The sequence below is a fragment of the Cydia splendana genome, chromosome 22, assembly GCF_910591565.1.
Source record: "Cydia splendana chromosome 22, ilCydSple1.2, whole genome shotgun sequence".
In the NCBI taxonomy this organism is placed as follows: Eukaryota; Metazoa; Arthropoda; class Insecta; order Lepidoptera; family Tortricidae; genus Cydia; species Cydia splendana.
In genome coordinates, this window is record NC_085981.1 from 11231808 (window position 1) to 11253888 (window position 22081).

Consider the following 22081-nt stretch of genomic DNA (forward strand, 5'->3'; position numbering starts at 1 on the left):
GCCAGGCAGTTGAAATGTTCACATATGATGTATTTCTGTTGCCGCTATAACAACAAATACTAAACAGAATATAATAAATATTTAAGTAGGGCTCCCATACAACAAACGTGATTTTTTTGCCGGTTTTTGCGTAATAGTAGGTACTTTGTGCGCGAGTCCGACTCGCACTTAGCCGGTTTTTGTCTTTTCTAAAGGCTTCAAACACAGTCATCATCTTAAGGACTAGTTTTGTTTCTCCAAATTCAAGCCAATAATAAAGTGCCAAAAGTTGAATCAGACGAGTTAGACAGGACTTAGGCCAGTCACAGCAGCGCCGACTGCGGGCATAGTACGTTATATTCGCGTTAGAAGTGTCATCATTTAAATATGGAGTAAGATATCTATTGAATAATTCTGTCATTTGTTATACCGGGTGTGGCCTGTAACACGAGCAAATAATTAAAACATAGTTAAACCTAAAACTTAGAGTAAAAAAACTTAAATTTTTATTCTATGGAACTTGCTAACTAGGTATGTAAACAAACCGCCATATTGAAATTGTCAAAGAATGATGAATTTTTACTTATGTGACTTTTGTTTACATAGTTAGCAAGTTCCATATAATGACACTTTATCTAGGTATGTGTAGGTACCTAATATTGCATTTTACGGTATTTTAAATACTTTCAACGATTACTGTGCGTTGTCTGTCAGTGTCTACTCTTAAGGATGACTCACGTTAGACCGGGCCGGAGCTTCCGGCGCATCGTTTTCTATGGAAAGCATAACGTGATCACCTGTCATGTCATAGAAAAGTAAGAACCGGAAGCTCCGGCCCGAGAACGGCCCGGTCTAACGTGAGTCATCCTTTAATATACGGTCTGGGCCAATAATTAAATATGTATATATGCTTTGATGTAAGACACCTACACCTACATCATGATCTTTGGCAACCCCACATAGCATAATAAAAAGATCCAAATCGCAATTTGGGGTTCCCAGAGAGCGTTGAAAGGTACTGCAAACGCATATGACATAGGTATTTGAAATAACTTTGTCCAGACAAGAGACTAAGGGATCTGGACCTAACCAAGGATGCAAGGCATGCAGGCCTGTGCCCCGCGGCATGCTCCGAGAGGTGTTGATGGAGTTCACAAGCACGTCCACCCTGCACGGCATGCGTTACCTGACTGAGCGAAGTCTCAGCAGACTTGAGAAGTAAGCATCTAAGGGGCTATTCATAAATTACGTCATTTCAAATTAGGGGGGGGGGGTCTGGACATCGGATGACGGTAGCATGAAGTAGGAGGAAATGGGGTCATTTGAAGCATGATTTTTGGATGATTATAGGGGGGGGGGGTCAAAAATCGTCAAAAATCGATGACGTAATTTATGGACAGCCCCTAACCAAATGTTTAAACAACTTTTTGACGATTGGCCTGGCTTAGTAGGTAGTGACCCTGCCTGTGAAGCCGATGGTCCTAGGTTCGAATCCTAAGCATTTATTTGTGTGATGACACAGATATTTGTTCATGAGTCATGGTGATTTTCTATGTATTTAACCCTTAAACAGGTTGTGTATCTATAGGTTGGTACCTATGGCACACAGAAAACGATTTTTTTTGACGAGCAGAATAAATACCCCATATAATACGACCACAAAATGTCATTGCCGCAAAGTCTATAAAGTGGGTGATTTCCGAACGTAAAAAAATGGGAGGTGTCTAAACGATTTTACAATATTTTAATGATTTTATTCTAATTTAAGTAACTTATTATTTTTATCTAAACAGTTTTATATTTTAAATGTGATTTGGTTGTTTTCTTTTTATAAATGTCAGGAATGTTCAAATATTTCAAAATTTCTAGTGTTTATTATTTTATTGTTAATCCTATGTAAATTGTAATGCGATGTGTTGGACCTATGTTGTCTTAAATAAACGGATTTATTTATTATTTATTATTATTTAGACAAATTTCTTTGACATTTTAGTTGTCAAGTTCAAATCGACAAGAAATGGCAGTTTTTGTACGTTTCTCCCGCTATAAAAGTACGCTACACCGAAAAAAAGTCCTGTAAGTATTTTTTGTTGTATTTTTCTGGTAGATTATTAGATAATGTATGTGTAGTAAGTCATAATTTACCTTAGTTATTGTTTTCTGATAAAATATTCGCTCTAAAAGTTAGTGGTTCGTATGAACCCTCTGCCCGTTTGGGGCACATTCAAGTGGTTTCTAAGCGGCCACTGCCCTGCAAGGAGTTTACATGTCATTTAAGGGCAAGATTTATGACTATGGATGAACCCTCATAGTACATAAGTAACATGTTTTACTTTGGTTTTTAAATTAAATATTTATTCAACGGTTAGTTTTACGAGCCACGACATCCGCGTGAGCCAAGTAAGTGCTGGCAGTTAGTGTATTTTGTGACGCAAGTAAAAATGTGAAATGCACATCACTTACCCTTAAAACTACTCTATATAGCTAACAAGGCAGTGTCCATATATGTACCACGTAGCACCATTTTTAACGGGCAGTGGGCATATAAAAACCACCGGGTTTTTTTTTATTGAATTAACACATTCACTGCCCCCAACGCACATGTGCGTTCACCGTCATACAAGTTTGTTCCTAGGCCACGCCCCCTGGCAGTGAATGCGTTAATGATAATAAAAATAAAACAAGAAATTACTTTTCTTTTAACCCTATTAGCTATCCGAATCAGTAATCAAAAGTAAAAAATGCGTCGGGCCTGTTTAAGGGTTAAGTATTTATATACTATATATATCGTTGTCTGAGTACCCACAACACAAGCCTTCTTGAGCTTGCTGTGGGACTTAGTCAATCTGTGTAAGAATGACCTATAATATTTATTTATTTAGTGAATAGAATCAGGCGTTACTTTGCGGAAATCCATATTAATTAAAGCCAAAATATTACTTTGCTAATCCGCGAGAAGATAACTTGCTAGTCAATCAGTGCTAACCCGTTATACTTACTTGCGTATTTTTAACATGCAATCAATGTTCCCACCCTCCCACCGCAAAAATAAATACGCAAATAATTATAACAAACCACCACCAAAAGAATAATACTCGACACGTGTTGTCCTCTCTACGAGGTATCCTCAGGAGATGTTGACGGTCTGACGCCGGCAACGGAAACCGTTTGCGGTGGGAGGGTGGGGACATTGATTGCATGTTAAAAATACGCAAGTAAGTATAACGGGTTAGCACTGATTGATTAGCACGTTATCTTCTCGCGGATTAGCAAAGTAATATTCTGGCTTTAATTTATTTATTTATTTATTTATTATCCGTTTTCAGGATATTCTGGGCCATCCTAACGGTGACCAGTGTGTTTCTGTGCCTGTGGGCGTGCAGCAGGGCGTGGTACAAATGGCAGTATAACTCCATGATCATCACCGTCAACGAACAACTCATGTCCGCCACGGAGGTACCTATAGTCAGTCAGTAGCAATAGTTGCTAAGCGGGAGAGGTGTTCAAAATGATCTTCACGCGACTTTATAAGACCGCGTTAAGGTAATTTTGAACACCTCGCTCGCTTAGCAACTTCTGCTACAAACTGTAACTGTATTGGTATTGAATCCTAGGCTACAAAACATGACATTAATTTTTAAATGATTATGATTAAAGGATGACTCACGTTAGACCCGGCCATTCCGGAGCTTCGTTTTCTATGTAAAGCACCACGTGATCACCGATCAGCGGTCATAGAAAATGACATGTCAGACGCCTCGGTCCGGGCACGGCCCGGTCTAGCGTGAGTAGCTATGTTAAGGATAATACAGTCAGCAGTAATGTCGTGGTGCAGTCTAAATACGAACGGTACCTCTAGTGTAAGGCCTGAGCCGCCTGAGTGGACGCTCTAGTTGAGCGTGCAGCGGGGCGGGGCGTGCGGCGTGCATGTTAAACAAATGCAAACGTATCGGAGCGGCCTTAGTGCACGCTGCTCAAATCACTTGTGAGCCCGACGCCACGCTGCACGCCCCGCCGAACGCTCCGCTTCGAGCGTCCACTCAGGCCTTACACTTAGAGGATTTCACATTTCAGGTCCCATTCCCGGCAGTAACCGTGTGCCCCCAGACTAAAGTGAACCAGGACCGCTACAACTACACCGAGCTCATGATTGCAGTCACAAACTTTACTAAGAACTCAAATTTACATCGCGCTACCAAAGACGAAATTACACAACTAATGAAAAAGTAAGGTACTATTTTAGTTACCGAATCAAGCAGTACTTTGGGACCTAATATTCATATACAGGGTGGAAAGGCACGACGATCCTTCCCGGAAGTATTAGGTCGTTTAAGTGATACAGAGACTATTGGTAATGGTAAGAATCGTTAATTGAGTAAAAAATAAAAATTGCAAAAATACTACTTTTTAACTGTGGTGATAACCCTATAGCATGTGCACATGACGGCTAGATTAAGGATCTCCGTCGGGAAAGCTCGGGACTTTACACTTTTTTCCGATCGTTGACAGTATCGCAATGATGTATGAATGACGCATAAATGTCAAATAAATCAAATGCATGCAAAAATATTACAAACAATTTTATTACTTTCTTAGATAATTACTTTTTTCCAATATTTAATACTATCTTCTTTTCACATACGGTGTTCAAATGTACCTCCGTGTATTACAACTAGGGTTTGCACGACGGATCCGAAATGTATGCGAATATCCGCGGATCCGGATCCAGATCCGGATAATTTCATACATTTCGGATCCGGATTGCAAACCCTAATTACAACGCCGCCGCAGCCCGTACCCGAGTATGTCGATGCACATGCGATATAGTGTATGCTCTTCGTCATTTATCCTCCGCAGAAAGCACCAATTAGCCTTTGTCTCATTTCGTCCGCAGTTTCACATTCCGTTTGGTTTGGTACACCATATCTTTTACACAGCCCCACAAATTTAAATAGCCACGAGCTGCGATCATATATAACCATGGATACCGCCTTTAGGAACATTACCGTTCAAATTCTCGGGCCAAATTAGCACACATACACAATTACGCCTACATTCAAATAAGACGACGCGTTTACAGAGCCTGTAATCAAAGCTGGTAAACAAAATAAGAGTCATCTTTATTACACTAATGGTACATAGCTAAGTGTAGATGAAATGCATATAATGTCAATAACTACCAATCAGCGACATTAATCCGCTAATAACCTTCTTGCTGTACGTACTGGCCGCTGAGAGTTTGCGGTTCATATTTGATTAGAATATGACTTGGACAGGGATAGGTTTATGCCATACAGTGAAGAACCAGTCAAATAATTCACGTATAATAATTTAATGCAGATTAAAAGATAACTAGTTAAAATGTTGTTATGACATGACAGACTAACTCAACATAAGTAAATATATCATTGTTGTATAAATGTATTCCGCTATAATAAGTATTTTGTATATTTTATTATCAATCTGCATGGCAGTGCGAAGTCACGTTCAGGTATAGTCTGTCCGTTTTTCTAAGATCAAGTACGCCATAGTAAATGTATGGCGAACTTGATCTTAGAAATCGGACTCTGATCTGCTAAATTTACATGGGTACACGAATCGGGTCAAAAATATTTGAACAGGCGGAGTCACAATAAATCCCCACTTTCAGTTCAGAATATTTTATATGTATATAGCCGGTCAGGCAAGTTTGTCAGTAGAAAAAGGTGCAAAATTAAAATTTTGTATAGGACCACAGCCGTTCGCGCGCTTACATTTTCTAAATTTGCCGCTCTTATAATATTTTAAACTTTCGCGTTTTGAACACATATTACATATGATTTACGTCGGTAAATCAAGGTAATTGAATATAATTCGCGTTAGACCCGTCTATAATGTGAGTTAATATGTTTGCCGCTCTTTTCTACTGACGGAAATGGCTTGAGAGAGAACCTATATATATGTGACAGTAGAGGGTGGATTCAAATGATCAACATTTTCAGATAATGTGTGTATTTGTTAAATTAATTCAGTGAAAGCATGATAGGAAAAATGTATCTACATATAGGAGACCGGGTATGATTATCTCACGGGCTATATCTCATGAATAGAACATATTCTAGATATCTTGCCAGGCATCCACTCAATTTCATGTCTCTCTAATTGGACAGCTTTTTTCCATAGTTCTCTGCGAATAGCATCTTGTGGGAATCTGAATGGAAAGTAATGTAAAATGACAATACCAAATTTGATTATTAATTTGAAATAACTAGGTAGTTTTTTTATAGCTCCATCTCATGAAATAAAAAAGGAAAATACAAATCTGTAAGAAGGAATTTATTACTACATTTATAATTATATAGAAAATACCTAAACCAAACACAAGTTAATAAAATAGTCTACTTCATTTAGCATAACACCATCCCTATTATCCTCGCAATTTAAAAAGTCGTATGGTGTTATGAAAGTCGAATGCAGTTGTTACGTTTTAGCTTAGCACGGTAGTATTGAAAACAAATCGTCATGTTCTTTCCAAATTCTACTGAAGTTATCTGTTTACTACAAGTGAAAAGTGATTCCACTGTCCTTGGTATGAACTAAAATAACTTCTGCACCACTTCACGACACATGAATATATTTTTAATTACAAAAAAACGTTGTTTTTATAAATCAATTTAGCCATTTGTCACTCACTGTCATCTCGGTGGTACTGAGATTGCCAATCGAGCAGTTTGTAAGTACCGCCTATCGCGGGGTAGTTTGCGTTGGTTCATAATTGAGCGGACAGAATACTTCCATGTATAGCATTTCGCTGGCCACGAGCATCTAACATTTTTATTTGAAGAATATGACATTCAATAAGTATAGTTCAATGAAAATTTAATTTCAAACATCAGACGTCTTGTCTATTTCCTACCACGCAAGAAGGTTTGTTAGTTTGGTATTGAAGAAGTATTTATTCTTGATTTATTCTTAGTATTTCATTTTTGCAAGTTCATTTGGTGCAACTAACACAACCTACATGTAATTTTTTATTATTTTAAATAGTTTCCAATTATTCGAAAATAATTTTGTGAAACGTGTTAAGAAACTAAAACCTTTTTATCAGTCAAGGAAACCAGAGATATTTATAAGACGATTGCGTACTTTTGAGTGGTTGTCAATGTCACCATTTGAACTGTCGTTGTAAACAATGTTGTGGTTAGTATTATTAATATTAAGGAATAACATAACTATTTCATTCAAGTATTGAACAAGTGGAACCACTAAGAAAGCGAAAATCCTGCAATGATTCTTACCGTGCTGTAAGCAGACCTAAAAATGGTTAGATGGCAACAAATTAGCATAATTTCCTGTCGAATACTGATTGTTTACAAGTAAGTTCATTGACCCTGTCACCTGTTAGGGTTAGAACAAAGTAGTTTTTTGCGTGGATGTTTAAAAGGTCATAATTTAGAAACGGTTGCCCATATTAACATAGTTTCTATGGAGAAAATATAGAGCTTAGGCTAAACTATCTCCCATTTCCGGAAAGGATCGTCGTGCCTTTCCACCCTGTATAATGATGATGATGCCCTGTTATACCTAGCAATGCACGCACGAGAACTTTCCAAAGTTGCGAAACTTTCCACATGAGAATTTCTCGGTAACTTCTGAGAATGTTATCGAGAACGAGAATTTATTTATTTATCGTAGTTTATACCATGAATATTCAAGATAGTTTACGTGTAGTATCCTTACTCCCAGAAAATTCCGACTTTTGGTCTACCGCTTCCGGTCAGAAAAATGTATGACGGCACGGCCAAACGGTCAGACCTAGGTGGGGGGTGCTCGACCAAATGTCATAGAGGGACCCTGGCAGTTTTTGACGCGGCCATGTTTTTTTCAATATAACCGACTTTTTTTTAAAATTTTTTCAAGTTTGTCCTAGCGGGCTGAAATTTTGGTCACAGAATCTCGGGGTCCCCTAGATACCTGTGAAAAAATTTTTTTTGGAAATATGCTACAATTGCGGGAAAACTGGCCACTTCTATTTTGTATGGCAACTTTTAAACGGTGCGTGATAGGTGGGGGGTGCTCGACCAAATGTCATAGAGGGCCCCGAGACAAAACAAACTGCATTAAAAAAAAGAACAATATGGCCGACTTTTTTTTTTTTTCTACTTGGTCCGAGCGCGCTGAGATTTGGCATGGCGGGAGATCGAGGCCTCTAGATTCCTATGTAAAAAAAAAATTTTTTTTGGAAAAAATCCAAGATGGCGGAACAATAAATTTCCATGTTGCAGAATGTTCTGAGAACATTCTCGAGAACGTTTCCACTTTTTGGGAATGTTCTGCAATTTGTACATTGCTAGTTATACCTCATTAGCGACATAGGGCTCACAGAAGAATTCTCCATCTGTCGCGATTCCGAGCGGCTACTTCCAGAGGCCCGTTTCTCAAAAGCTTGTAACTTAAATTGTAATACAAGTGGAAGTCGTCCCTTTCTAACAAAAGCTGTCAAAAAGTGACATCCGCAGCTTTTGAGAAACGGGCCCCAACTCTTTCTTGCCGAGTCCAGTGGAGCCAGCCTCCTTTCTCAACAACACAGGATTCGAGATTGTTATGCCATTTATGGTTCTTGCTAAATTGGAAATTCTATAGCGTAAGTATTGAACAACCAATTTAGCTAGGACCCATGGCGCAACAATCGCGGACCGTGATGGTACAATACCAAGGCCATAATATCATTCCCTTTTTTCCAGTTTTACGGAACAAACACCTTTCATGAGGCAGCTAGGCAACGTCGATCTGATTTGCAAATCACTTCTAAATACTTTAGTTCCTGACGTTGACGAGAATTTCATTGCAGATATTTTACAGGTACCTGAAGCTTTGTGTTTTGAGTCTTTGACCGTTAAAAATGTTAATTTATGATCTAAATATTGATTTTTGATTAGAAATGTGCCAAACAGAATTTTCAAATAATGCACAGCTCCCATGAAATGTTCTCGGTATTTTTTTTTGCACGTTTATTGCCAAACCTTCTTAAAGTTAGCTTCGATTTCTGTGACAGTTGAAATAGACGCCAATGAGTGAAGTAAATTAAAAATGAAGCAGTCGTCAACCGTTAAGATCAGCTCGATGGTACCATAATATTGCATTATCACCCAACTTACCTTATGTATAATAAAAGTTATAACGGTTTTATTCATAAAAACAAAGAAAGAAATAAACAAACAATAAAACTTAAAAATCTACAAATAAAAATTTTGGCCTAGATCGCCGTCAACGGGCAAGGTGACCAGAAGGCTGGCCGTATTTCCCCGCTGTATGGCTATACTAATGCGCTGGGCGAAATAGTGGCCAGCCAAATAGTGATCACCAGAAGCCTCTATTAGGCGCGCCGACAAGTCTTTGTAGAGTCGACGCGCACTTGGCCCCCATGGCCCCAAAGTTTCGACACCAAACGCCGCAAATATGTAGCTGCTTCCCAGATCGGCATATTTGCGGCGCTTGAGGCTTTCGGCTGAGGAAGCCGCAGCACCAGCAGAATCTTTGGTGCTCGAACATGGGTCGGTGCCAGGGTATCAACGCAAGTAGCGTCCCAAACTAGCGGCCGACCCATGCTCCAAGGCACCAGTGTCAATCCGACGGGCCTCTTGCCGGCATCCCTGGCCAGACCGCTGGGCTCGAGGACTGCAGGTACTTTGGCACTAACAAGAGCCCGACGGATGACATCATTTATACTGGCATGGCGGGGGACCCTTCCGGCGCTTCGAACACATGAGAGGCCATGGTGGCATTGGTGGCCCAGAATGTCCACCGTGGCGCCGTTAAGAACATTGAGTAAATAATGTCTAATCTGAACGGGAACTTTTCAAGTGAAAACTTACATGAGATTTTTCTCATGAAAATTTCCAGAAATTTACGGAATTTTTGAGTTTTCTGCAACTTGCACATTGCTATTTGCCTCATTATTATCACACATTATTTAACTACTTAAATCGGGACTTAACTGCGTTTAATAATAACAATAAGACAATGCAATATTATGGTACCATCGACGTGATCTGATGATGGAGACAGGAGGTGGCCGTAGAAACTCTGTGATAAAACAACGCAACCTAATTGTGTTTGGGGATGTTAGAATTGTCTCGATGAGTATTACCTACCTAGTTGCCTGTGGAAAGACCCAAAATGAAAATATTGCCAAAAACTTGTTTCTACACTATTGATTAATTTCTGTTGCAGGCAGCACCTACATTAAAAGATATTTTCATAAACCTCAAGTGGCGAGGGAAGATAATAACACCGAGCCAGAACGTCCAAAACTATCTGTCCCCAGTGTTAACGGCAGAAGGACTGTGTTTCACCTTCAACGGGCTAGCGGCTGATGAAATATTTAATATTGATTAGTAAGTAAACTAACTAACTATTCTAGCTCAGCGATCCAAAGAGAATCTTGGCCCCCGAAACGAGAGCGTGCCACCTGTCCTGATCCTGCGCAACTTCCTGCCTCAACGCGAAGCTGAAGCAGATCCGCCGTCACACTGTCTTCCCAGCGATACCTGGGCCTGGGCTGGGTACTGGGTAAGAGGGTATTCTTGGGACGACCGACTGGTATTCGTCCCGTGGGATTAGTATTAGTCCGTACTAAACTTTGTTCACGGAACACTTATCGGTTTTGCAAATCGGTACAATGCGTTTTTCTCACAGACCGTTTGATAGAGATACCTAAAAGTTAGAACGGTTATAGCTACTACCACCACTAATACTATGAATAATATAAGTAAGTCAAAATCGCTTATTTTACTGTTTCAGCGTCCAACCGAAGTACATTTTATCCAACGTATCACTCTACAGGAGCCAAGGCTGGTCTCCAGATGGTGGTTATTACAGCTCAGAACAGAGTAATGGGGAAAAGCGATTTGATCAACCGTATCCTAAGCGCGGCGAGGTAATTCTTCTGTACATTTTAATTAGCAAAGCGAAGTTTTTACATTTGAATACATGTCAGATAGGGGCTTAGATATGTATGGGCATATGCAAGCATTCTATTAATTTTTATAGTTAGTTACTCGGTTAGCGAAGTAAAGTGGCTTTCTATCATGATATGCTCATGTAATTTTATTGATATATTTGCGTATTTTTGTACATCGCAAGTTGTACACTTCATGTTCTGTTTCTTTGCTTTTGTTGTCTGTACATATTCGTACATGTTTGTAATTGTCACTAATGATTGTCCTTTCAGCTTTATCTTTAAACGTATTCTGTGGTGTTCATTTATTTTTTTTAATTCCAGGAAAGTAAACTGGATTCCCCTGACTTTAGATTGACTCTGCAAGATACTTTGCTTCGTGATTTTCTATGCGACGGCACCTTTTTCCAAGGTTTCAAGGTAAAACTGATCTTAGAGTTACTTGTGTTGTATAAAGTCATATTTTATACGTCAGCGAACGTAAAAACGTTTTATTAGTATCGACGTCAAAGATATGTTTACACTTTTGCACCTTACTCCTTGTAATAAGGCGAAAAATGTAAACATATCTTTGACGTCGACTGTACCAGTTTTAAGGATGACTCACGGTAGACCAGGCCGTGGCCGGAGCTTCGTTTTCTATGGAGCAAAAGCACCACGTGATCACCGATCAGACGTCATAGAAAATGACATGTCGGACGCCTCGATCCGGGCACGACCCGGTCTAGCGTGAGTCATTCTTTAGGTACATAAATTTTTGTATCCCTACAGGTGTTTCTCCACCACCCGGCAGACCTGCCGCAGTCAACCCTCAACTTCTACGCCGCGCAGGCGCACGAGCGCGTCACTTTAGCTGTCAAAGTCAACGTCGTGACAACCTCCGACTCACTGGCCGACTATTCGACTGAACTGTGAGTCAATCAACTAGCGACCCGCCCCGGCTTCGCACGGGTTACACAAAACCTTAACAAATTACATATATATGACGGAGTTACATGGGTGTTGTACACAGGATGGCGGGTGGGCGTAGTATCTCAATGTATTACTTCACAGCCAACTCAGTATGCTACCAGTGCATGAAATAAACTTTCGGACTTGTTAACCATACTAGTGCCTACTAATCACTATAGGAATGTATTTGGATTAAACTCAAATAAAAGGAGCGCATAAAATCGTTCAAGTCTTTATTCAAATCAAGCTAGGCCGGCTCCAACCGTACACCTCTGACCCGAGAAGATTTAATTTCTTCTCAATTGGAGAAGGGTATCCCAATATGGGACCGGCAACAAACTCGGCGGGACACATCTTTTCAAAACAACACTTCTTCTCTTTATTTTACAAAGGTAAGCTTCTAATCAGACGTAAGAAATCAAAATAACACTTGGAATAAAACACTTAGCTAAATGGTTAAAGAACGTTGGATTCTATAAGCTTTCAGAATAATCCTTCAGGTATAAGCCTTCAGGAACGTGGCGAATTAGGCACGAGGTTGGCACGTCCGATCTCTAGCGCGGTCCGATAACCCTGCTTGAGGAGCCTCCCCGCTCCCGCCTTTAAGTCAAGTAGGCAAACCTGCTCGACCGGTCTACCAACATAACGACAAAACTGCCAACTCGTACCTAACTTCACCCAAGTTACACTACTTGACGTTCCAAAGCCTTCTACCTGTCATCTTAGTTCAACAATACGCCAATAGAGGGCGTTACGAGTACTCTTTACGCAACTTTATGAATTTCGTTACAACCAAGTAATACGTAGCCAAACATTGCTAATCGACTTTATACAGGCGTCTAAAACTATGAACTATAACGCTGCAATACGTCCATCTGGAGTCACGCTCCGACATATACGTAAACATTCCTCCAGAATCACTCTATTGATGGGTGAAAATCGCATGAAATCCGTTCAGTATTAAGTTTATAGCGAACATACATACACACAAACAGACGACGCGGCGGGGGCTACCCGTACTGGCCTTACATGACGCAAATGTATTTTAATTTTACAGGCGCCAGTGTTATTTCCCTTCCGAAAGGGCCCTGAAGTACTTCAATGTGTACACACCGAGCAACTGCAGGCTGGAGTGTCTCACCAACCACACCATCGACAGCTGCGGCTGCGCCTGGTTCTACATGCCACGTGAGTCATCATTCATTCATAGTGGCTGATTTATACTCTAGCACAGCCACTTTGTCAGTAGAAAAAAGCGGCAAAATAATTGGCGCGAAGGATTGTTTTCCTATAGAGAATTTAATTTCGCGCCTTTTCTACTGACAAGTTTGGTGTGTTTGAGTATAATTAAAGCCCATAAAAAAACGAATAGCTAGCCGCAAACCATGAAAGTTCATGCGCAAATAGAAGAAGAGTCGTGGAATATAAGGGAACCAATAGTTTCATTGAGCAGGTACTCAAGGAATAGGTATTCTCATTCCGCCTATAAGTATTCTCATTCCGCACAGACTCTAATGACAGTGTAGTAAAAATTCGTTGCAAACAGTCATTCAACAAATTGTTGACTCTACCTCTGTGAAGATACACTTAATTTGACTTGATCAAAGCACTATCATAGAGATAGAGAGGCAGATAAGTAACAAAACTTAGATTCGATCGAGAGGATTCATTTAACATTTTATTCTATTTTGGTTTCAAAACGTAAGACCTACCTAGTGCTAAATGTGTTGTTATCTCAACTTGGTAAGTACTTACATTTTTCATAAGTAATTTATTTTCAGACGATAACAAAACGCCTTTATGCACAACCGAAAAGAATAAAAAGTGTGTCCAAGAAGTGCTAGGTGAGTCCCATTAGTCTTACGTTTTTTTTTTTTCATTTGACATTTATTTACATACAATATATATACAGTGGTACTACTAAACGAAACTAATAACTAGCTTAAATCTAAAATAGGCCCTTGAGGCATTGTACCAAGGATGCTGGCGGCATTTCCTCGCTGTATCGCAATGCTGATACGTTGTGCGAGGTAGCCGCCAGCTCTTCGGTCACCAGTTACGTCAACCAGACGCTTCGCGATTTCTGCGAACAACTTATGCGCGCTGGGACCCCATGGACCTAGAGTTTCAACACCAAATGGTACAAAATGGTACTCTCTACCGAGGCTCTTATATTTGTTACGTTTTAGAATTTCGGCGCTTTCCGCCGCTCCGCCCGCTTTTACAGTAGTCCGTTGGAGGTGGGACGGTGCCAGTGTGTCTACGCAGGTAGCATCCCACACCAACATCCGTCCCAAGCTCCAAGGAACTAAGGACACTCCATCGGGCCTCTTGCCATCATCTCTAATAATGCCAGTCGGCTCAAGAAGAGCAGGCACATTGATGGTGGCAAGAGACCGACGGACTATGTCATTAAGCGACGCATGTCTCGAAAAACGGCCTGCACTTTTTTGACAAGATAATCCGTGGTGTCCCAGTCGGTCCACGTCCGTGCCACAAGAGCATATGTGTGGCGTACACACCGAAACCCCGAGTCGCAAACCAGTCGCCAGTCTAAGGGAGGCCGGATCCAAGAAAGTACCAGTATTGGGCGAAGGATGGGCATGTAGCCAGTAACCGGCTTCCCGGGCTCCGACCGCCAAAAGCCTCGCGCGGTCTGGACCTGTACAGTTGTTTAGGAGAGTATTGTATTTTTTTTTTTGAAATTCAAAGAAATAAAATATATTGCCGGCTGACGGCGACGGCCTAATGTCTGCTTCTATATTTTATCTATAGCTTTTACTAGCGACCCGCCCGGCTTTACACGAGTTACACAAAACCTTAACAAATTAATACACCGAAACCTTCCTCAAGAATCATTCTATTGATAGGTAAAAACCGTATGAAATCCGTTCAGTAACGTGAGTTTATCGCTAACATATAGACAGACAGACTTTATTTTATAAGGTGTACCTATTGATTATAATAGCTTTTTCTGAAATTGTATACTTTATTTAGGTGTGCAATGAAGAGTATTCTCTCTTAAATAAGATAAATGTATGTATCTATTTATGTTACAGGCCATTATGTGACGAGCGAAGGCGAGTTTGGTACCAACAGCACAGACCGTTGCAAATGCTTGCAGTTGTGCCACAGCGTACAGTATGAAGCAGAACCCGTCAGGACCAACTTCGACTTCGCCGCTTTTGATGAGGCCCGGCACAAGTTCCGAAACGAGCTTAATGGCTTGACTGAACCGTATAAATCTCTTATAGACGGGTGAGTTGTAACTCTGTGTGAGACCCACCCAGATCCACACACACATTACACACACACACACACACACACACACACACACACACACACACACCGTCCCAGAAACATACACACACACACACACACACACACACACACACACACACACACTGCATTTTTAGAAGCAAGTTTATCATCTAATCCAGTGGTGGGCAAAATTTCTTCATGGGGGGCCAGAAAGATTAGGAAATTTAAGTGGAGGGCCAGAATTGTAGCCAAAACTTATTTTGATTTGCGATAATCGTGGGCCAATGCCAATTGCCATATACTAATTATTTCATAGGACCGGCGGCGGGCCGGATAAAATCCATTCGCGGGCCGCAGATGGCCCGCGGGCCGTACTTTTTCCACCACTGATCTAATCAGATACTTAGGTTTCGAATCAATGGAGGAAGGCACCGTGTTACAGAGGGCGCTGTCATGCGGTTGACAGTGATTTCAAAAGCTCTTCCGTATTTAATTATTTTTAAATTGAATTTATACTACTTTCTGCAATTATATTAAGTGGAATAATAAATATTACAAATTATTTAGTGGTTAATATTAAAACTTGAGATAGAATGGCACCATCGTTGAGAAAAACAGTGACAACTGCAGCGGCCGTTACAAGGTTGGTGGATCTTGTTTCAAATTTAAAAAATGATTTCACAGACATGAAAGGAAAAATTGATTCCTGCTATGACATTATAAAGAATCAAGAAAAACAAATAGCTTACCAGAACTCATGTCTCCAGGTGATTCTCAGGAAAATAAATTTCTCCACTCCTTATAATGAGCACAATTCACAGAACTGCACAAGTGAGCTACTAAACGAGTCAGGTCCTCAAGGCTTCATTTTTATTGATAACGAGCCCCTGTTAGATGTCACCAACTCCAAGCCATCAACATCAACGCCAGTTGCTGATCCTCTAACGGACCCGTCATCTGATGGTAAAGTAGCACACACAGCTGGGCCTAAGAGCCCTGTGTTAGAAACCACAGAACCGGCAGGTGCCACTCCTGAGCCATCGCACTCTGTTGGCAATCCTGAGTCAGTGGAAACTGCCCCTGTCCTTGAGAGGCGCAGCGCCCGCTCACGCCGTCGAGCAAACTCAGGCCAGGGCAAGCAGCACCCACGAGCAACTGAAGACAAGGTTCCTGCTACAAACGGCACTGCTCTAATCCCTTTACCACTGACTTCTGCATCAGCACCAGCACTCAAATCCACCGACTCCGTGCAACAGAAGCAAAGTACCCCTGGGCTACGTGCAGCGGCACCGCGAGTCGTGAGTCTACACGTATTCAATCTCAGCGAAGACACGACCGTGGAGGATGTGGTCAACCATGCGAAAACGCAGCTAGGCATCCCGGCCCCAGTGTGCGAGAAACTGCTGGTGACCAGAGGCAAGTACTCCTCATTTCGTCTCGAAGTTCCAGCTGATAAGCAGCGAGCTGCTCGTAATAGTGAAAACTGGCCTGATGGCGTATCAGTGCGTTTGTTTAATATTGTACAGAAGCAGCAGCAAAAAAACTACACAGTACAACGCGGCCCGACACTAACAAAATAATTACGAACTTTGTTATTATACACCAAAATGTTCGAGCAATTTGCAATAAAACATCACTTTTAGAATTACTATGTAACACGGAAAACCCTGATGTACTATGTTTAAGCGAAATTTGGTGCCTAAAAAGTGACTTGGAACGTATTAGGTTATGTGGGTATGCCCTCGCGAACGCATACTGCCGTGCGCGAGCTAATTCTCATGGTGGGGTAGCAATATTTTTACGCGAAAGTGTGCCTTACAAACAGCGCAACGACCTGCATGGCCTATGCGTACCTTATCACATTGAAATAACGGCAATAGAAATATTATGTACTAATCTAGTTATTGTTGCACTGTATAGGACAGGGAATGGAGAGTTTGACATTTATTTGGAAAAATTGGATTTATTATTAGATAAGTTAACTGACGAAGGTAAAAAGTTTCTTATAATTGGCGACCACAATGTAAATTATCATACCGAAAATACTATGCAACAGCGAGTAAATGACTTGCTTGGCACTTATGATTGCATAAACACAGTAACTTTTCCAACTCGCGTCACTACAGACACTGTGACCTCCATTGACTGTGGCATAGCGAACCGCGTCCGAGACTGTCTAAGTGTGTCACCAGTGGACACGTTTATCAGCGATCACAACGCTCAAAGGTATGAACTCGCTATAGAACAGATGCGCCGTGACAATAAAAATGAAAAACACCGTACGGTTGAGCGACGGTTGTTTGACCAAGAATCATTTCGATTATTTTATTATGACATTTCAAATTATGATTTTAGTTTTATAAATTCTGATTATTTTGACATTAATTACAAATTCAATAAACTTTTCAATATACTTACATATTATATTAATTTGCGGTTTCCATTTAAGAATTTAAAAAGAAATGTTAATGGGCGTAAGGTTCCTTGGATGAATGACGAGCTGTCCGAATACATTTGTAAATACAACGACTTCCTGGAAATACGCCGACAATACCCGGATAATGCATTAATCTCAGAATGTATTACACATTATGCGCAGCTCATTAAGTCTGCTACACTTCGTGCTCGGCAATCTCACATCGAAAATAGGCTAAAAGAATGCAAAAACCCTTCTAAAGAAATTTGGAAAGTCATCAATGATGAAATAGGTACTAAAACTAATAAAACTCAAGTGTTTACCTTAAATGACCCAATTTCAAACGAAAAAATCTCGGACAGTGAGGTTCCCAATACCTTTAATTCACATTTTTTACAAATAGCGTCCAAGTCTGTGGTTCAAAGTGATGAGTCCTTATCTGCACAGTACCTACACCAACACCTTAGTGGCACAGACATACCCTCATTTCGTCTCCCTATTGTCACACCCGAACTCTTACACAAGACAATACAATCAATGTTAAAGACACGCGACACCGTAGATACATATGATATATCATTAAATATAATCATATGTATCTGGCCGGTCGTTTCTGACATCTTGGTTGTGTTGATCAACACGATGTTTCAAACTGGCGTCTACCCTGACGTGTTAAAGAGTACAAGGGTATGCCCAGTATACAAAGGGAAGGGAGAAAAAACAGACGTTAATAACTACAGGCCGATCACCATAGTACCGACCATTTCGAAAATTGTGGAGTCCATTTTGTCATCAGCACTGATGACATACCTGGAATGTAACGATCTGCTTACTCCAAACCAATACGCTTACAGACGAAACATGTCAACTACCGCTGCAGCTCACAAAATTGTCGATACAATTATAACAGGTTTAGACAAACGACACAAAATGGCCGGTATTATGTGTGACTTGTCTAAAGCATTTGACGTAATAAGTCACACAATGCTCCTGGATAAGCTGAAGTGTTATGGCGTGACGGGTGAGGCGCATCGCTTAATCGCTTCATTTTTGTCGGACCGAAGACAACAGGTTAAACTGTCCTCAAATGGCAAGCGATTCCAGTCTGACATTGGCCTTATCAAACTAGGCATTCCCCAGGGATCAGCCCTTGGAAACACCCTGTTTCTAGCCTACGTCAATGACCTCCCATCTGCCATCACCACCGGGCTGTCAGTACTATTTGCAGATGACACTACGGTCATAATCAGCGCGCAAACGTACGAGCAACTTGGTGAGAACATCAACGAGGCATGTAGACAGTTGGAGCGGTGGTTTGCTGCAAATGGGTTACTTCTTAACGTCAGCAAGTCTAACGTAATGTTATTCTCAGGACGGATGACTAACACGACCCCATGTGTAGTAGACTGCCCTATGCCAATGTGCTATGAAACGAAGTTCCTTGGCTTTATGTTGGATTCGAATCTTAACTGGAAGTGCCATGTTGACCAGCTATGCAATAGATTGAGTAGTGCGGTCTTTGCGTTACGGAAGTTGAAACCCCTTATTTCGTACGTTTCATTAAAATCGGTCTACTATGCTCACTTCCACTCACTTATAACATATGGTGTACTCATTTGGGGGAACTCTACGGATGCCAATCGAGTGTTTATTATGCAAAAACAGGCAATACGAACGCTAGCGGGTGTGAAGCGTAGACATTCATGCAGAGACCTTTTTGTAACGCATAAAATAATGACGCACTACTCATTATATTTATTCGAAATCATTATGTACGTGAGAAATAACTTATCTTTGTTTAAACGCGTTGAGGTATCTGGTATAAACATTAGAACTACAGGTCGATTACGAACAGTTCCACGTCGCATGGCGCTTGCAGCAAAAAACCCGCGTGTTATCGGTCCGACTTATTATGAGCGATTACCTGCAGAAATAAGGACGGAAACATCCGATACAACATTCAAGCGTCGATTGAGAAACTTTTTACTGGACAACCCATTATATTCAATAAGTGAATTTTTTGACATAACTGTGTAATTTATATTCGCATACCTATTCTTGACATTGTCTTTGTTTATTATTGTTATTATTTGACGATCCTTCTCAGGTGAAATTTTTCATATTATGTATTATTAATGAAATTAATTAATTTGGATTATCTTGCTATTATTTAAATTTATTTCTGACGATCACAATATAGATTCTTATAAATTGACATTAATGTAATTTGTACTGTAATCATATGTTGTGAAATAAATAAATCTAATCTAATCTAATCACCACACCACCTACCTACCTACCTTTTCCCATCAATTGAAGTCGGCGCAGCACGTCTTTTTCTTCCGTACCTTAACTCTCACATTCATTCTATCCATTTAGACTTGTATAATTGTAACCTGTAACTTTATTAAATTAAATTTATAGGTAGGTATCTTCTTAAAATCAGGCCCCCAAAGGTTCACCTTTTAAGTTAGGTAACGATTAATGATTGCAGGCTGACCAGAATCGAGATGTACTTCAAGGACGCTCAGTTCGTGACGATGCAACGCAAAGAGCTGTTCGGCGCGACGGACTTCCTGGCCGAATGTGGGGGGTTAGGGGGGGTGTTCCTTGGATTCTCCTTCCTCAGCCTGGTTGAGCTCATCTACTTCTGCACTCTCAGGTGAGACTTGAGTTCCTGGCCGAATGTGGGGGGTTAGGGGGGATGTTCCTTGGATTCTCCTTCCTCAGCTTGAGCTCATCTACTTCTGCTCTCTAAGGTGAGATTTGGAGGACGGACTTCGTGGCCAAATATTAGGTTTAAAGTAGGTATTGGCAACGGCGTATCCAGCTTATAGTCAGGGGCCCACGGCCCAGGGGAGGTCATGACCCCCAAGAAAAGCATCTATATACATACTTCGGCCGCTATTGACATTTCCCTACCTTTGTAGTAATGTACTATTAATTGTTTCGAATTTAATCGAATTTACAACGATAGCGCAAGACCAGCACCAATCCTCTGATCGTGCGCCCAATGCGCTGTGCGCTGTGCGACAGTACGCGGCGCGCAGGCAACGTGAATCGGTGCTCACCGCTGTCAGTGCTTGATATTAGAGACCTATTCATAAACATTTGTTTTACTCTGTCATTTGGACTTATACATATATGTGTAAGAAAGATAAAACATAAATTACCAAAACACGTCGCGCGAGTGACTAAAATACGTGAGTGAAACCGTAAAATTACGTTAAATTAGTTCGATTGTTTGTTTCAGATTATTCTGCAAGGTCAGTCGACAAACCGATGAAGATAAAGGGAAGAATGCCAACACAGTGCCCCAGGCCAACGAACTTCAGCCTTATGACGGGACGCGCGATATTAAACACTAAATGTGAAATTGCATTGCACCTGCATTATATTGTCACTGTGCATTTATTTTGGTAAAAGGTAGTATATAGCGCCGTAACAACAGCACAGGTTAGACTGTTATATTATAGATAGGTATACAATATTTTGTACGCCGAAAGGCAAAGCATGAAGGACAACTTTGTACAGTAACATCTCTATATTTACTTTACTCATGTTTGACAAATAAATTATCTTTATCTAACAGTTATGCAACTGCAGTTGCTATAGGAACGTCACTTTAAACCTTTTTTTTAAGTTTTAAAAGTTGTTACCTTCAAGCAAAACCGGCTTCCAACATGTCGGAAGGGAGGAGCCCAAGCGATATCTTACCGTACAAATCATTCTGCCATTTTTTGCAGGGCGAAACGTGCACACAGTAGCACTTCACTCACTACATTACATACAAAATCCAATCTGTAATGACGACAAATACATAGAAAATGAGACACGTCAAAGACAAATCTTGCAAACCTCGATCTCTTTTTGTGTTCTGATGAGTCACAACACGCACAGCCATAGGTAGAGTCAGTCCATGAAAAGTCTGCAGCGGATTTGATAGCCCACGCAGTGCACGTGTTATTTTAAACGTCAAACTTCTATGAAATTATGACGTATAAATGACACTTGCACTGCGTGGGCTATCAAATCCGTTGCAGACTATTCTTGGTCCGACTCTAGATACAGATGTAGGTACCTATGCTTTGGCAGAGGCAGGCAGAGGGGAAATAGTACGAATGCCGTCTCCCTTTCCGGTGTTGCTCAAAGGTTGTACTAACAAAATAAGACCCAAAAAGTTTTCCGAAATAAATTCATTAATAAATATAATATTTTGTTTTTATTAATCGTTTTGTTTTTGTCGAGGCTCGGAAGAGTCGGAAGTAGCTACTTGCTGGCTGAGGATTCGTTTTGAAAACGTAGACAGTAGTTATTTTTTGGTCACTATCTATTTATTTAATAAATCGGATAGAACTAAAAAGTAGGTGACTTGACCGTGACGTCATTGTTCTGTTGCCATATAAATTCCATAGTGGCCAATCGTTTGGGCAGTTCGAAAAAGTTACTGATTTGACTAGTAGGAAACTCTATTGCAACATTAATATTGCTCATTAAGCTATCATTTCAGTGCCGTGCCGGTAAAGAATGCAGCC

At 40.6% G+C, this 22081-nt stretch overlaps 1 protein-coding gene across 1 annotated transcript; it reads left to right on the forward strand.

The window, feature by feature from the left end:
• Nucleotides 1-1031: 1031 nt before the first annotated feature.
• LOC134801641 (pickpocket protein 28-like) lies at nt 1032-20914 on the forward strand. Its single transcript, XM_063774260.1, has 13 exons — nt 1032-1197; nt 3306-3435; nt 4054-4205; nt 8703-8820; nt 10192-10355; nt 10762-10897; nt 11243-11338; nt 11690-11829; nt 12927-13057; nt 13651-13713; nt 14929-15127; nt 20041-20208; nt 20800-20914. Exons 1-13 carry the CDS (start codon nt 1106-1108, stop codon nt 20912-20914), a joined length of 1704 nt encoding a protein of 567 aa, XP_063630330.1. The 5' UTR covers nt 1032-1105.
• Nucleotides 20915-22081: the final 1167 nt, after the last annotated feature.

Bases quoted from the DNA above. Each gene is read 5' to 3' on its own strand.
- LOC134801641 (XM_063774260.1), top strand. From the start codon at position 1,106: ATGCTCCGAGAGGTGTTGATGGAGTTCACAAGCACGTCCACCCTGCAC. The intron at 4,206-8,702 runs GTAAGGTACTAT...CCTTTTTTCCAG, and splicing joins ATTACACAACTAATGAAAAA to TTTTACGGAACAAACACCTT. The intron at 11,830-12,926 runs GTGAGTCAATCA...TTAATTTTACAG, and splicing joins GCCGACTATTCGACTGAACT to GCGCCAGTGTTATTTCCCTT.